Source organism: Geotrypetes seraphini, chromosome 1 (assembly GCF_902459505.1).
Source record: "Geotrypetes seraphini chromosome 1, aGeoSer1.1, whole genome shotgun sequence".
Taxonomy (NCBI): domain Eukaryota; kingdom Metazoa; phylum Chordata; class Amphibia; order Gymnophiona; family Dermophiidae; genus Geotrypetes; species Geotrypetes seraphini.
Window position 1 is genome coordinate 195,359,604 of NC_047084.1, and position 15,962 is coordinate 195,375,565.

General features: G+C 43.2%; 1 protein-coding gene across 4 annotated transcripts in view; it reads left to right on the plus strand.

Moving 5' to 3' along the window:
* Positions 1 to 15,962, plus strand: part of PRIMPOL (primase and DNA directed polymerase) — a 104,901-nt gene that overhangs the window by 73,543 nt on the left and 15,396 nt on the right. For 2 of the 4 annotated variants that reach the window (XM_033943395.1, XM_033943371.1), the window contains exons 9-11: positions 3,204 to 3,292; positions 5,192 to 5,281; positions 15,630 to 15,738. In XM_033943395.1, the coding sequence (XP_033799286.1) occupies positions 3,204 to 3,292; positions 5,192 to 5,281; positions 15,630 to 15,738 (288 nt within the window). The remainder of the gene's footprint in view (positions 1 to 3,203; positions 3,293 to 5,191; positions 5,282 to 15,629; positions 15,739 to 15,962) is intronic. The other 2 variants (XM_033943380.1, XM_033943387.1) reach the window with 2 other exon arrangements.

A 15,962-nucleotide genomic window follows, 5' to 3' on the forward strand; every position in this document is an offset into this window, starting at 1 on the left:
TCCACATATTCACCCCTAAGTTCAACACACATTGTGTCTGAAGATTTTGTAATTCTTCCAAAAAATACTCTGATGTCTATTTACTGAAATACTGCCTCTGAATCACTTGAAAATTGTTGCCCTTTCAAACTCTCTTTTTGAGGTTTGGAAACAGAAAATAGTCAGACGGAGCAAGATCTGGTGAGTAGGGTGGATGGTCTGCGCACTGAAACCCCAACTGTGTCAAAACATCCATCGTTTTGCCAGCCTGGTGAGTTGGTGCATTGTCTTGCACAAAGAGAACTCCTTTCTACAGCTTCCCTCTCCTTTTTTCTTTCAGTGCCTCCTTTAAAAGGCACAGCGTTACAGTAGTATTCTGCATTAACTGTTTGGCCCCTTGGAAGATAGTCACTCATTATAACACCTTCCTGATCCCAAAACACTGTGGCCATGACCTTTCCTGCTGACTTTGGGGTCTTGAATTTCCTTGGCCTTGGGGAACCTGAGTGCTGCCATTGAATGGACTATTATTTTGTCTCAGGATCATAATGATGTAACCATGTTTCATCAACAGTACCATATATACTCGAATATAAACCGATCCAGCTATAAACTGAGGTATCCTTTTTTTCTCCTCCAAAAAGGGGAGAGGAATGTTGACTCGAATATAAACCAAGTTTAGAAATTTGGGTTATCATGGGCCAATCTATAAAGACTGTTCACCCTTCCTCCATGTCAGCTATCTCATAAGTCACTAAACATAATACAAATATCTGTGATGCATATATACCAAAACTAACATATTCACAAGGCCCTTACGTAGAAAAACACAACTACAAGCAACCACAAACTTAAATAAATATAGACAAACTTAAACCTCAAGAAACCATATGCATTTCAACACCAGAAAAAGAGAAACAGCACTCTACATTTTGGAAAATAAAAAGAAAGCAGTGTAAATTTATAGTAAAACTGCATTTTCTCTTCATGAAATTAAAAATAATTTTTTTTCTACCTTTGTTGTCTGGCTATTTTATTCATATTTATCCCAGTTTCTGCTTTCTTCTGTCTTTTCTTAATTTTCTTTCAGGGTTTTCAGTCTACCTGCCTTTTCTCTCTTTCACTTCCTCTCCTACATCCATCTCTGACTTTAACCTTTTCCTTTCAGTTTTCCTCCATTTATTTTTCTGCATCTCTATCTGCTTCTGTTTACAGCTTTCCATCTCCCTCATCTTATTATTCTCCAATTATTTTGCTAACTCTTCCCTCTCCCTCCCTTCCTGCATCTTCTCTTTCCTCCTTTATTTTCACTCTTCTAACCAGTATCTACTGTCTTGTTTTCTCCATCAGCATGTCCTTTCCCCTTTTTCCTTCAACACCTCATCTCTCTCTCTCTGCTTCTCAATCCATGATCTCTCCCCATCACCCTTTCCCTTTTCCACATCCAACACTACCTACCTGGGGCTCTGGCTGTGGGGAACAGAGTCGTGGGTCCAGGGCAGGCCCGACATGTGAAACAGGCAGCCGATTCCTCCCTCTGGCAGCCGCAGCGGTCATTCATGCAGTTTGGTAGCCGTTGGGACGAGGGGGGAGTGAGGAGTCAGTGGCACATCTGGATTGTGATCAGCCCTGCCTTTGGTCCTGGTCCCACTAAATTGGCTGGCAGTGAAGAAGGCAGACACCGTGGGGGCCTTCCCTATTGCCAAATTGTTATAGGATCTGCTGCTCTCAATCCTGCCCCCCTCTGAAGTTACTTCCTGGTTTTGAGGGGCAGAATCGAGAGCAGCAGAGCCTATAGTGATTTGATAAGAGGGAAGGCCTCCACGGCATCTGACTCCTTCATTGTCATTGGTTTAGTGGAACTGAAGGCAGGGCTGATTGCAATCCAGAAGTGCTGCTGATTCTTCACTCCCCCTTCTCCTGGCAGTCGCCAAACAGCATGGATGACTGCTGCGGCTGCTGCTGGGAGGAATCAGCTGCCTGCCTTGCATGTCGGGCTTGCCCTGGACTCGCGTCTCCATTCCCCACAGCCAGTCCTTGGTAGGTTTTGATATTTTGATAATTTGATATTTTGATATTTTAAAAAATTAGAGAAGTGTAGACTCAAATATAAACTGAGATCCCCATTTTGGGGCTTTTTTGTTGGCCCCAAAATCTTGATTTATATTTGAGTATATACGGTAACTAGTTGTTCCAAAAAGTTGGAACCAACTCACTGAAAATGCTGCAAAATCATCTTGGAAGTATCCACTTGGCGTTATTTCTCATCAGCATTCAAACATTTGGGTACCCACTAGGCTGACAGCTTCTGCATACTCAGCTGTGTGGATTATAGACCCAACATGTTCCCTGGGTATCTGTAGTGTCTCAGCAATTTTTTTAGCCAATATTCACTGATCTGCCAAATTCAGGTCATGGATGTGGTCAACAATTTCAGGAGTTTACACCGTTTAAGGCCTCCCAGGCCTTGCTGCATCTTTGGTCTTGAAATTTCCATGCTAAAAATTTGCACACCACTTCTTCTCTGTGGAGTATGATGGGCATTTGTCACTTGGTGTTTGCATCATACATTCATGGATTGCCTTTGGAATTTTCTTCTGCAGGAATAGGAACTTCATGACATTTTGGAGTTCCGCACTTGAAAATTCCACACTTTTCACAATGATCTGAAACAATGTCAAAGCATAGCAGTAAGATTCTGCAAATTGGCACTTTGCAAAATAAAATAAAACTCTTTTCAGCTACAGTGGCAAAATAGCGCTGAATTTAGGAAGTTGGTTGGGCTGAGAATTTTTCAGCACCCCTCTTATAATTGTTGCATGTTTGGTTAGTAGAAAGGTTGTAACCTTGGTAATTGACATTACTGCTGTGAAGAGTTAAACTATCTGGATGATTTATCCATATTGTTTAGTCCTAAACTAAATAGACAGTGCCTTCATGGTGACTCCGTTATACCTGTATTCACCCTTGTTGATTATATGTATAATGGTGTAAAATACGTATACTTACATATTAATTTAAACACCAACGCTTTAATTAAATATTGTCATTATGCCAGCTGAAAATTGATCTCTGTATTTCTAAATATAATGAATGCATACCTGAATATTTTAAACATTTTTCTTGAATAAAATATTTTTTCACATTTTCTTTGATCCTCAACCAACCAGGAAGTGTTAGATATAATATCCAAGAATGTTATCATCTGTCTTCTTTATTGTCAGGTTTTCAGATGCTATAAAAATTTTAACTTCTGATATCCCAGAGAAGGAAAAATCTCCATATGTGGACCATCAAAACTGCAGACTTTCAGGTAGAAATTTGAATGTAAATACAGATTAGAATTGAAGCCTTATAGGGGCATTTTCAAAAAAGATAGATGTCTAAAAGATAGCATAAACCAGCACTTGGACATCTTACTAGTCAAAAACGTCCAAGTGGGCGTTCTCAAAACAGACTTTCTAGATATCTTTCTGGTTGTTTGTGTCTCCAATGCGTCCAAATCTTAAGGGGGCAGGGTATGTTAGAGGTGTGTTTTGGGCGGGCTTAGGATTTAAGACGCTGGTCAGGCATAATCTAACCTTTAACAAAACGTCCTGTGCTTTTTTTAGACGTTTGGAGATGGACCTGTTTTAAAAGCGTCTAAATGTTAAAAAGGTGCCCAAACTGACCAGATGACCACTGGAGGGATTAAGGCATGACCTCCTCCTCCCTCCTTTATCCCCCAGTGGTCACCGACCCCCTCCCACTACCCAAGAATGTTAAAAAACAAAACAGTACATTCTAGCCCAGGGATGTCCAACCTGCGGCCCGAGGGCTACATGCGGTCCCGTGAAGTATTTTGTGCGGCCCCGGTCGAGGGCGATGCAGTGTTTTCCTCCGATGCCCCTGGGTGTTTACCGTCTTGCCGGCTCCCTCCTCTGTCTTGCTGCAGCGTTTGCGCATTTGTGCGGCCCCAGAAACATTTTTTTCGGCCAATGCGGCCCAGGGAAGCCAAAAGGTTGGACACCCTTGTTCTAGCCTGTATTACAAGAGGGTGCTGAAAAGTTCTCAGCCCAAACAGCTTCAGATGTTAACAGACATTTGAGCCAAGAGAGCATTTTGGCTACTGCAGTGAATTATACATTAAAAGTTTCAGGTACAGATGTCACTTTAACTTATTTCTATTATATGTTGAGCTCTCCAAAATCTACTGTACCTACATGGAGGCATAAGAGCTATTATTGTGGTGTACAGGTGGGTACAGTAAGTTTTGGGTGGGTTTTGTAGGGTTCACCATTCAATAGAAGCAAGTTAAAGTGACATGTGTACCTGGGACTTTTAATATGACCTTCTCTGCAGTAATTCTTCTGTGCTGAGGAATGCTCAGCTGTTTGCAAACAGTTTCCTAAAAATAATAGTTGCATGAACATCTGAAAAACTTGCTTTTGTGCGTTTTTCATGTGGACTCCTTCATGTTTGAGAATGGCCAAAAAAGAGAGAGAGAACGGGAACCCGAAGGCCTTGAGCATGCGCAGATGCTCAAGGCCCATCACGAAGGAGGCAGACCTTCGGGCACCGGTATGTCCTGTGCGTTGGTGCCGGTGCCAGTGCCAAATGGGGGTAAGAAATGTGATCGGGTGGGTGGGTGGATGCCTGGGGGATGCCGGATCGCAGCGGGGAGGGGATGCGACTTGAGTGGAGGGTGCCGGATCACGGGGGGGGGGGCGCTCGTAAATCGAGGCACGCTCAGTTTCCGAGGCGACGATTTTGCAAATGTTTTGCTCGTCTTGCAAAACACTCGCAAACCGGTGCACTCGCAAACTGAGGTACCACCGTATAAGATTATTGCCAGTTGCATACAATTTTTGTATCTGTTTTGATCAGTTACTTGAATATTATAATGTTAATGGATATGTTTGTTACAGAGCAGAACAGAATTATAGTGTCAGGTTTTTCCCCCATTTCCCTCCTTCAAGTTGTCTGTCATTACGGTGCTCTTTGATTGCTTTTGTACAAACTGAGGGGGCAGGAGCAGCTGCCTTGGAAGGAGGTGGAGTTCAGAGATGATTGACAGCATTCTTCAAGCAACTTGCAAGTTCAGATGCATAGCCCTATGGTTCAGGACTACTAATCACATCTACAAGAAAGAAGATTATCAAGGTAAGAGCCTAATCTTTCTCTAGGGATTACCTAATGGTGACCAAACAATTTTTATTATTTTCTTTTATAGCAGTCATGGCAGAAGGATATAATTTCTCACCATATCCAGAAATCGATTACTTTATCCTCTCTTTGATAAAGAAGGATGGTGTTCAAGGAGGTATGTTCTATTTTGAATCCCATTTCCTCTCTCCTTTTGTTTTTTTAACTTTTTATTTTCAAGTATTAAATTTATACAATCATATTGTAAAGTAATTTTTAGAAATAGAGAAACATGGTAACAATAATTCTGTAAAGAAAAAATAATAATCACTATCCTCTACATATAAAAGGAAATTGAGACCAAGAGAAAGAAACGGTAAAAAGAAATTAAAAAGATTTTTAAAAACAGAATAGAAAGCCTAATCAGGGAAAATGTCTCAGCCAGTTCTACAGTATAACCTATATAGAGGCAATCATACAATCACTTTCAATTCTTCTATATAAACCACAAAATCCAATAGATGTTTTGGTTCACTAATGTCAAAAATATTTACCTTCAAAAATATTAGAACAAAAACAAGGAAATCACACCAAAAAAATTCCCAGAAATTGCACCAAAGGGCACAATGCCAGAAACTCCTGCTGTCATTTCTTGGTAAATTAGAAATATCAGGAAATATTCTAGCTTTGGAATCCAAAAACATCTAATATAGCAAAGAAACGATTTGAGAACAGCGTTCCTGTCCAGTTCTAAAGCAAAGGTCACAAATAAAGTAGCTTTTGTGTCACTATGTCCAAAAATGACGCCAAAAACTCAGTTAAATTTAATCCCATTTCAGATGATACATTTGGGCTAGCTCCATTCGACAGCTTCGGCAGAGATAAATATTAAGTTCTCACAATCGATGGTGTCCAAAGCAACTACCTTGACCTCTTGCTGGTTATACACTTGAACATGAACATAGAGAATGACACGGTGGTTGTTACCCGCGGCTAGCCGCAAGTAGCCGCGGGTAACCCGCCGAAACGGGGAAAGAAAAAATAGTGGTCGCTGCGGGGACGGGGACAAGGCCATTCACCCCCCGTGGAGGGGTGAATGGTCTTGTCTCCGCAGTGAGGCAATCAAGGATCGCACGGTCCAGCAGCCCCCACCCGCCTGATCGCAGCGTTACGCCATCTCCCTCCCTCCACCTCACCTTAGATGCCCAGTTTGCTGGTTTTCTTTTTCGCCCAGCCGCACGCTTTCAAAAAGCCGCGCATGCGAGTTGTTCAATCTTCTTTGCTGCAAATTCTTGTTTCCGGTTACGTTAGAGGAGAAGATTGAACAACTGAGCAGCCGCGCGTGCGCGGCTTTTTGAAAGTGTGCAGCTGGGCGAAAAAGAAAGCCAGCAAACTGGGCATCTAAGGTGAGATGACGGAACGCTGCGATCGGGCGGGAGGGGGCTGCTAGACCGCGCGTGTTCCCGGCTCACAGTAGGAAGGAGGGAGTGAAAGGGAAAGAGATTCTGGGCCAAGAGGATGAAGAGGGAGAGAAAGAAATCCACAGCAGGAAAGAAAGGGGAGGACAGGCAGGTGAGCCAGATGCTGGAAGCAGGGGGGGGGGGAAGAAAGAGGGAAAGAAGCTAGATGGGGTTGAAGAGAAGAGACACATTGGTGTGGAAAAGGAAGAGATGGGAAATCTGGACACAGGAAGGTAACAGAAACAGGGGAAATTATGTGCATGGGGGCATAGGGACAGAGACATAAAGGGGACATACATGCCATGGGGATGGTATATGGACACGGGGGGGGGGGCAATGCCAGATACATAGGGGAGATATTAAAAATGGGGAAAATAGGAACACAGAAGTGAGATTGGGGACCGAGCTCGCAGGTTCCAGCGGCTTGCACAAATTACATTGTAACGTGCCAAGAAAGTAAGAGGGAGGGAGGGAGGTAGGCCGCGCAAGAGGAGCTGAAGGGTGGTAGAAAGGAACAGATGGTGAAGGAGGCAGGGAAGGGTGGTGATGGTGGAAAGGAGTAGAACAGACATTGAAGGAGGGTGGAGAGGAACAGACCCTGAAGGGAAATGTGGAAGACAGAGTGGGGAGAAGACGCTTGAAGGGAAGAAGACAGATGTCAGACTATGGGGGAGCGGAGGGAAGAAGATGGGTGCCAGACCAATTGTGTGTGGGGGGGGTGAAGGGAGAGGCATAGTGATAGAGCAAATGGAAGACGCAGAGAGAAGACACACAGTGGATGGAAGGAATTGAATGAGAAGATGAGGAAAGAAGAAACCAGACAACAAAGGTAGAAAAAAAAATTCTATTTATTTTCTTTTTCTTTTTTGCTTTAGGATAGTATATTAGTTATGTTGATAAAAATTTATAAAAAAAGCCCTGCCAGCTGAACATCTCTTTCTCTAGTTCAGCAGCCAGAACTTTGATTTATAAGGAAGGAATAAGCTAAATATTGCAGTACCGAGGTTTATATGGATGCTGCGGGGACGGTGACGGGGCGGTGAATGGGATGGCAGTGACTGTGACGGGGCGGTGAAGGGGATGGCGGTGACTGTGACGGGGCAGTGAAGGGAATGACGGGGCGGTGAAGGGGATGGTGGGCTGGGGACAGGGCAGTGACGGGGACAGATTTTTTCCCCGTGTCATTCTCTACATGAACATTCAGAGCTCCCTTCACATTTGAAATCTCAGAAGAAATATTAGTAGCCAATTTTCACCAAGGAAGAATTCAGTGTTTGCATGGCATCCCATAGTGTATCCAAAATCATTACATTTGGCTTCACAAGCACAGACACCACGTCCACAGTCATTCCTTCCCATGAGGGAGCTGGGGTACTCACTGTTCATAATTTCTGCTCCTCTGAGGCTTCCCCTCCTCCAACGATGTTTCAAAAAGAAAAATCCAAACTGGAAGGCCCTCCAAGTTAGACCAATAAAAGATATCTTCCTGAGCAAATCACTACCTCCATTGACACTGGGAGAATTTCCTAGTCACAGTGGGGCTGATACAGGAGTGAAGCTTAGAGAGACCCCCTTTATACTGCTGCATGATGAAATCACTGACTGATAAGCCAAAGAGTCCACCTTCCCTGAAAAAGTCAGAGTACAGAAAAAGCCTTTTAAATTCAACTGGTTCAGCTGTGGGGTAGAAGCCTGCGCAGGAGGGAACTGACACAATTTCCCCCTTCCCCATCACTAAATGAGAGGGAGTCCACCAAAGTCTTCAACCTTGGTAAGCCATGGAACTCTGGCTTGAGCAACTGCTCATAACTCCATCTTGGACTTTATGTGAGGCACTCTTTGTCTGGTTTCTCCTCAAAAGCCAATCTGATATAGGTATCCCTACAGCATAGCCCTCCAAGTCATTGAACCACATAAGCCTCTCCACCACTGTTGCCATTGCAGACCCCAGCTGGCAACAGACTGCACATAATATCTTCCTTTCTGCTAAAGCTGGTCTCAGCCTTCCACATAAATCAGGAAGCCCAGCTACCCGTGTACCATTCCACAGGTTTGAAGAAAAAAGACAAAAGGATTTCCGTCTCTCAGATCCTCTTGTTGTACTAACGAATCCTAGCTGTTTGGGGAAACCGGCTTCTAAAGTTTCCATTTCAAGATGGATTCGTAAAGCTATTTCTTCAGCATACATCGGGTGTGGTAAGCAACCACTGATTTTCATGGGCAGAGGCCTAGGCACTACCGCCCAAGGAGATTTATAGGACGGCAACGTGGTAGCATAAATGGATGTCGCTTTTGGGCCCTCGGTGCTAGCAGCAGGATCATCCACCCTAGACTCAGGGGACTGCTTTGGTATGTCCTTCTGGTTCAAGACTCGTATGCTTTTTACACTAGAAGGGAAGATTAGATTCTTACCTCAATAATCTTCTTTCTAGTAGAAAAGTATGTGTCTTGAAGTAGCCTGTTTACTGTCTCAGACTTTTATGTCTTTTCTAAATGTTTGACCTTTTTCTGTCATACTGGTTTGAAGAGTGATGAATACCCAGAGGGTCTCCTCAGTGTCCAGACATATCCTCCTCGAGAGGAGAGGTTTATAGATAGCTCTCTACTGTGCATATTAAAAAAATAATAATAATAAGAAGAAGAAGAAAGGTTTTAGCAAATGGGAGACTGTGGGAACTACATAAGTGTTAGTGCCAATTGCACTCAGGTAGGTAGCTTGTTGAGTTCCACCTTGCTTTTCATGTTCTTCTTGGCACTGCTTTTCTTTAATTGCATTTTTGTTTTGTAATGGTTGTCAACTGCTTTGGTACAAACTGAGGAGCACAGAACATACTCACCGATTGATCCCTGTCCACTTGCTCTCATGTCCCGAGCATCTAATAAGTTCATGACAGATCTTTACCTCTGACTATCTGACACGCTAATTACAGGAATATTTCCTGCAAATAGAGGGCATATTATCATTCATCCCATTGTTAAAGATTTAAAAAAGACCATTTCTCAGCCCAATAATTACAGACCAATTGCTTTAATCTCTTTTTCATTAAACCCAAGCTGGATTTCCAGGAATAAGGAAAGCACGTAAAAGTATTGCAAAAAATTGTTTCAGTTGCTCCTAGGTTTTGTTCTCCCTGAGGACAACCTAGAAACCCAGCTTGGGTCGGAGAACAATAGCATAATTACAAAAGGTGTAATTTTGTGAAGTCTGATAAACAGAAAAGATTTAAAATACTGGGCACGAGAGGATTAAAGCACATTAAACACGTGGATCATGACTGAGACATACAAGACCTATCACTGAGAGATTGATTTAAAGGACGCTAAAGTGAAGATAAGTACATTGTGGAAGCATATCGTGTAATTGTTACCTATAATAAGAACAGTAATTGTAAGCAGTAGAGACTGTAAGTTACTCTAGGCAGGGAAAAGGGAATGGTAAGGTGCAGTGATGGTTCCCTGAACATCTTGGTCTTAATCATAGAAACATAGAAAAAAGCAGCAGAAAAGGGCTATAGCCCACCAAGTCTGCCCATTCCAAGTATCCCCTCCCCTGAATTTACTCCCTTAAAGATCCCACGTGAGTATCCCATTTTCTCTTAAAATCCGTCACGCTGCTGGCCTTTATCACCTGGAGTGGGAGTCTGTTCCAATGATCCACTACTCTTTCGGTGAAGAAGTACTTCCTGGAGTCGCCATGAAACTTCCCTCCCCTGATTTTCAGCGGATGCACTCTGGTGGTCGAGAGTCCCATGAGCCAGAAGATATCATCTTCTGACTCGATGCGTCCCGTGATGTACTTATATGTTTCAATCATATCTCCCCGTTCTCTTCTTTCCTCAAGTGAGTACAGCCGCAATTTTTTAATCTTTCTTCATACGTGAGATCCTTGAGCCCCAAGACCATCCTGGTGGCCGTTCGCTGAACCGACTCGATCCTCAGCACGTCCTTTCGGTAGTGTGGTCTCCAAAACTGAACACAGTACTCCAAGTGAGGCCTCACCATGGCTCTGTACAACGGCATCATAACTTCAGGTCTCCTGCTGACGAAACCTCTGCGGATACAACCCATCATTTGTCTTGCCCTGGAGGAAGCCTTCTCCACTTGATTGGCAACCTTCATGTCCTCACTAATGATCACCCCTAGGTCGCGTTCCGCCGTGGTCCTACCCAAGGTCTCACCATTTAGTACATAAGTTCTACGCGGGTTTCTCTTACCCAGGTGCATTATCTTGCATTTTTTAGTATTGAAGCCTAGCTGCCAATTAGTTGACCATTGTTCCAGCAACAGTAGGTCGTGTGTCATATTATCAGGTAATAAGCTTTTGCCTACTATGTTGCAAAGTTTGGCGTCGTCGGCGAACAGTGATACCCTTCCTCTAAGTCCTTGCGTCATATCTCTTATGAATAAGTTAAATAGAATCGGGCCCAGGACCGAGCCCTGCGGCACTCCACTGATCATGTCCGATGCTTCGGATGGGGTACCGTTCACCACCACCTTCTGAAGTCTACCGCTCAGCCAATCCCCAACCCATGTAGTTAGAGTGTCTCCTAATCCTATCGATTTCAGCTTGTTCAGTAATCTTCGATGAGGGACTCTATCAAATGCTTTACTGAAGTCCAAATATACCACGTCCAGTGACTCTCCGGCATCCAGTTGTCTAGTAACCCAGTCAAAAAAGCTAATCAGATTAGATTGGCAGGATCTGCCCTGGGTGAACCCGTGTTGGTGTGGATCATGCAGTTTTTCTTCGTCTAGGATTGTGTCAAGATTCTGTTTGATCAGTGTTTCCATGAGTTTACACACTATAGACGTGAGACTCGCTGGTCTGTAGTTTGCTGTCTCTGTCCTGCAGCCCTTTTTGTGGAGTGGGATTACTTTGGCGGTTTTCCAGTCCAAGGGGACCCTTCCTGTGCTTAGGGAAAGATTGAAAAGAACAGATAATGGTTCTGCCAGGACTTCCCTTAACTCCCTGAGCATTCTGGGGTGTAGGTTATCCGGTCCCATGGCTTTGTTTACCTTGAGTCTTGATAGTTCGTCATAGACGCTACTGGGCGTAAATTCGAAATCTTGAAACGGGTCTTTCTGGTTATCTCCCGTCTGCAGCTGTGGACCAGCTCCCGGCGCTTCGCGGGTGAACACTGAACAGAAGTATTTGTTTAGTAGTTCTGCCTTCTCAGAATCTGATTCCGCAAAGTTACCGTCCGATTGCTTCAGGCGTACTATCCCATCTTTGTTTCTTTTCCTGTCACTAATATAGCTGAAGAAAGATTTATTCCCTTTCTTAATTTTCCGTGCTAGCTCTTCCTCCATTCGGAGTTTGGCTTCTCTGACTGCTGTTTTGACAGCTTTAGATCTGTCTAGATAGTCCTCTTTCGCCCCATCTCTGCCTAAATGTTTGTAGGTGATAAATGCGTCTTTTTTCTGTTTAACTAGGTCTGAAATTTCTTTACTGAACCATTGGGGTCTTTTGTTTCTCCTGCGTTTACTTACTGTCTTTATGTATCGGTCTGTTGCTTCGTGTAGGATGGACTTCAGAGACGACCACATATCCTCCACATTGTCAGATATTGCTTGTTTATGTAGCTCCTGATGGACAAAATCTCCCATGCGGTTGAAGTCTGTGCCTCTAAAGTTGAGAACCCTTGTTGCTGTGTTTGTCTTAGGGAAACCTTTCTTGAGGTTGAGCCATACCATATTATGGTCGCTGGAGGCCAGTGTGTCTCCTACTGAGACTTCCGTGACGCTATCTCCGTTGGTGAGAACTAGGTCTAGTAACGCCTGGTCCCTGGTGGGCTCCAATACCAATTGCTTGAGACGTGCACCCTTTATGGAGGTTAATATTCTTTTGCTGCTACCCGTAGTCGCGAAGAGTGTGTTCCAATCTGCATCTAGCATGTTGAAGTCTCCTAGCATTACTGTGTCCCCACGCAGTGTGATGTTCTCTATGTCCTCGATTAATTCCATGTCTTTGTCCTCCTGTTGCCTGGGAGGTCTATATATCACCCCAAGGTATAGGCATTTTTCATTCCCTCTGGCCAGGTTCACCCAGAGGGATTCCCCAGTGTATCTAACATCTGTGATTCTGGTGGTTTTGATGCTTTCCTTAGTGTATAGCGCTACTCCTCCTCCCAATTTACCCTCTCAGTCGCAACGAAGTAGGTTGTACCCTGGTATAACCATATCCCACCCATGCGATTCCGTGAACCAGGTTTCGGATATCGCTATCACGTCAAGATCGGCGTTTGTTATCTCAGTCTCTAATGCTAGAATTTTATTGCCCAAGCTGTGTGCATTAACATACATAGCCCTCCATATCTGTGAAGAGATTCCTTTACGAGCTAGTGTGGCTCCTAAATTATCAGTGATATTTCTCCCTGAATTATTGTGGATATCATTGGTACTTACCTTAGACTTGGTAGTGTGAGTGTGACTTGCCTCCTCAGGGTGGTTTCTTACTGCTCTAGGATATAAGTATGTACCCTCCCCCAACTTACCTAGTTTAAAGCCCTATGGAGTAGGCGGGCAAATCGATGTCCAAATACGTTTCTACCTCTTCTGGTTAGGTGGAATCCGTCTGGTCCTTGTAGTCCCTGGAGCGTCTCGCCGTGGTTTAGGAATCCAAAGTTCATTTCTATGCACCATTCTCGGAGCCATTCGTTAGTCCGTTGAATACGCTCTTCTCTAGCTCTGCCTTTGTTTCTTACTGGAAGAATTGATGAAAAGACCACCTGTGCTCCTATCTGCTTCAACTTCTTTCCCAGCGCTCCAAAATCTCTGGGGATGTTCTCTGTGGCATTCCTAGCAGTGTCGTTTGTGCCTACATGGATGAGAAACATGGGAAAATGATCATTAGCTTTTAGAATTTTGTCTAGGCTAGTGGTAATATCCTGGATCCTGGCTCCAGGGAGACAGCAGACCTCTCTTGACTGCAAATTAGGCCTGAAAATTGCTCCCTCGGTGCCCCTTAGCATGGAGTCACCAATGACTACCACTCTTCGTTCCTTCTGAGGGGGCCGGTCTGCGTGCTCTGGATTTGACGTTGTGAGCTGGGTATCCTCATGAGTCCCTTCTGCTAATTCCTCGGTGGTTCTATCCTGTAAGATCTGAAATCTATTTCTGAGAGTTAGCTGTGGTATTGATGAACGGCTATCCTGTTGAAGAGAAAAAGAAGAAGAAGAAGAGAGTGAGAATGAGGTGGATTTACTTCGCTTGCCCGTAGAGGATGTTACTAGTTGCCAGGGGCCAGCATTTCCAATCATCTCCTTTACTCCAATCGTTGTGTTTAGTGCTGTAGGTTTGGGCGTGTCGAGGGTGGACCTGTCGTGGGTTCTCTCTGTGATGTGTGACAGTTCCAGGATGGCGTCGTCGATGAAGGCCTCGTCATCCCTGATGCTCCTCAGGCGCTTTACCTCCTCCCTGAGGCTCAGTAGTTCCTGCAAGATATCCTCGCCTAAGTTTCCTAGCTCCTCTGTCTGCGTAGAGACTGTAGTGCACTTTGGGAGGGGAGGGAAGGTCTCGGTCTGCACTGAGACCTCTGCCCTCTGATTCATGTCGCCCTCTGCCTTTTGTGTACAGACCTTGACCATCCCCTGGGTCCCTCCGGATGCTGGAGTGTCGATCTTGATAGTAGCTTTGGTACTCCGTGTCCTCCCTGCCATTTCCAAGTTAGAGGGATTTATTTCTGTAAAGAGAAAGGTTTAGATGTCAGAGAGTATGCAAGTTAGAGAGATTTATTTCTGTTTCAGAAGTGACCTAATGGAGGTAACTGAGCACTTTATATTCAATTTTATATATATTTAAAATTTATAGGGTAGGATATTGAAGATTCTAGTACAGGCATTAATATAATTGATTAATTAGTATTATTAGAACATAAATTGTGTGTTTTGAAGGGCAAGCTATATAAAGTTTGGAGAATGCCTAGTGAAGAGTGGAGCTACTTAGTATTCAATGCAAAAATTACACAAAAATCTAAGGAACCCAACGAGGAGAGGATCTCATCCATAACAGAGTAGACTAGAGATTCAAAAGAGAGAGCAAGATTCAAATTCACGAAGAGAAGATTTAACAGAGGAGAGACACATGAGGAGAAGAGAATCTCAAGGAAGATTTTCATCAGTCTTTAATTAATGTAATTTAATTTCCCACTTATACCAAAAAGTTCTAAACAGGTTACAATAAAAGATAATAAAATATTTTTTTTAAATTACAAACTGTTAAATACATCTTAAAATATAATCATTATATCCACCCTACTTAAAAATATTTCTGAAATAACCATGGTTTACCACTTTCCTTAAAAGTCCAATATTAGACAAGTTTCTTATTTCACTGGGCAGAGAATTCCAGGTCAGAAGGAGTCTTTTCCCCCCTTTCCTTTTGGTTTCACTACCCTTAAACTATTTTAATCTACACAGTAAATTAGGGGGTGCCTTGAGGTATAGTTGATATGTGGATGGTAGGAGAAGTATGAACAGAGAAAAGAGGTAAAACACATCAAGTTTCAGTATAGGATTTTGGAGGTTCATTCTTCCTCCATCCCTCAAGACCCGAAACAAAACTCTGTAGCTTCAGAAACTACTTTCAAGCAGGGGTTCTATGACATCTGAATTTCAACTTTTTACCTTAGCATAGAACTAAAGTGACCCAGTGGGAGAATCTTGCATACATGTAGTGATTGATAGTTAGCAAAGGCTAGAATATTCTGTAAAAGTTTCAACAGCACTGCATTGGACACTGATATAGATTAGGAGTGGCCTAGTGCGAAAGATGCTGCCTCTGCACCCAGAGGTTGTGGGATCGAATCCCAGGGCTGCTCCTTGTGACCCTGGGCACTCAATCCTCCATTGCCTCAGGTACAAAATAAGTACCTCTATATATATGTAAACCACTTTGAGTGTGTGGTTGTATAACTACAGAAAGGTGATATACAAGTCCCAATCCCTACTCATTGTCTGATGACATCTCTCAATAGTGAGGACTTATATCCTGCTGTTTTTAAAGAATGCCTAGTACAGGTAAGCAGCCTTGCTTTGTTTGATATAGTTCACAATTTGTGTTTTCTAGGAATACGTCGGTGGAATTATTTTTCCCTTGAAGAACTTCTTGTTTATGATATTTCCAATTATCGCTGGTGTGAAAATATTGGAAGACCACACAAAAGCAATAACATAATGTATGTAACTAATATTTATAAATATGCTTATCCTAGAACTCATTTAATTAAGAATTTGAAGACCTTTTAGTTCATTGCATTATTTATTCATAAATTTGTTTAATGGTTTGCTTACTTATACTGATCAGAATTCAGCAGCATTAGTGCAAAGTGGGTATAGTACTTTAAGTAACTTGTTTTACTGTACATTTTTCTATTAATAAGGAAAAGTAAGAGTAAATGAT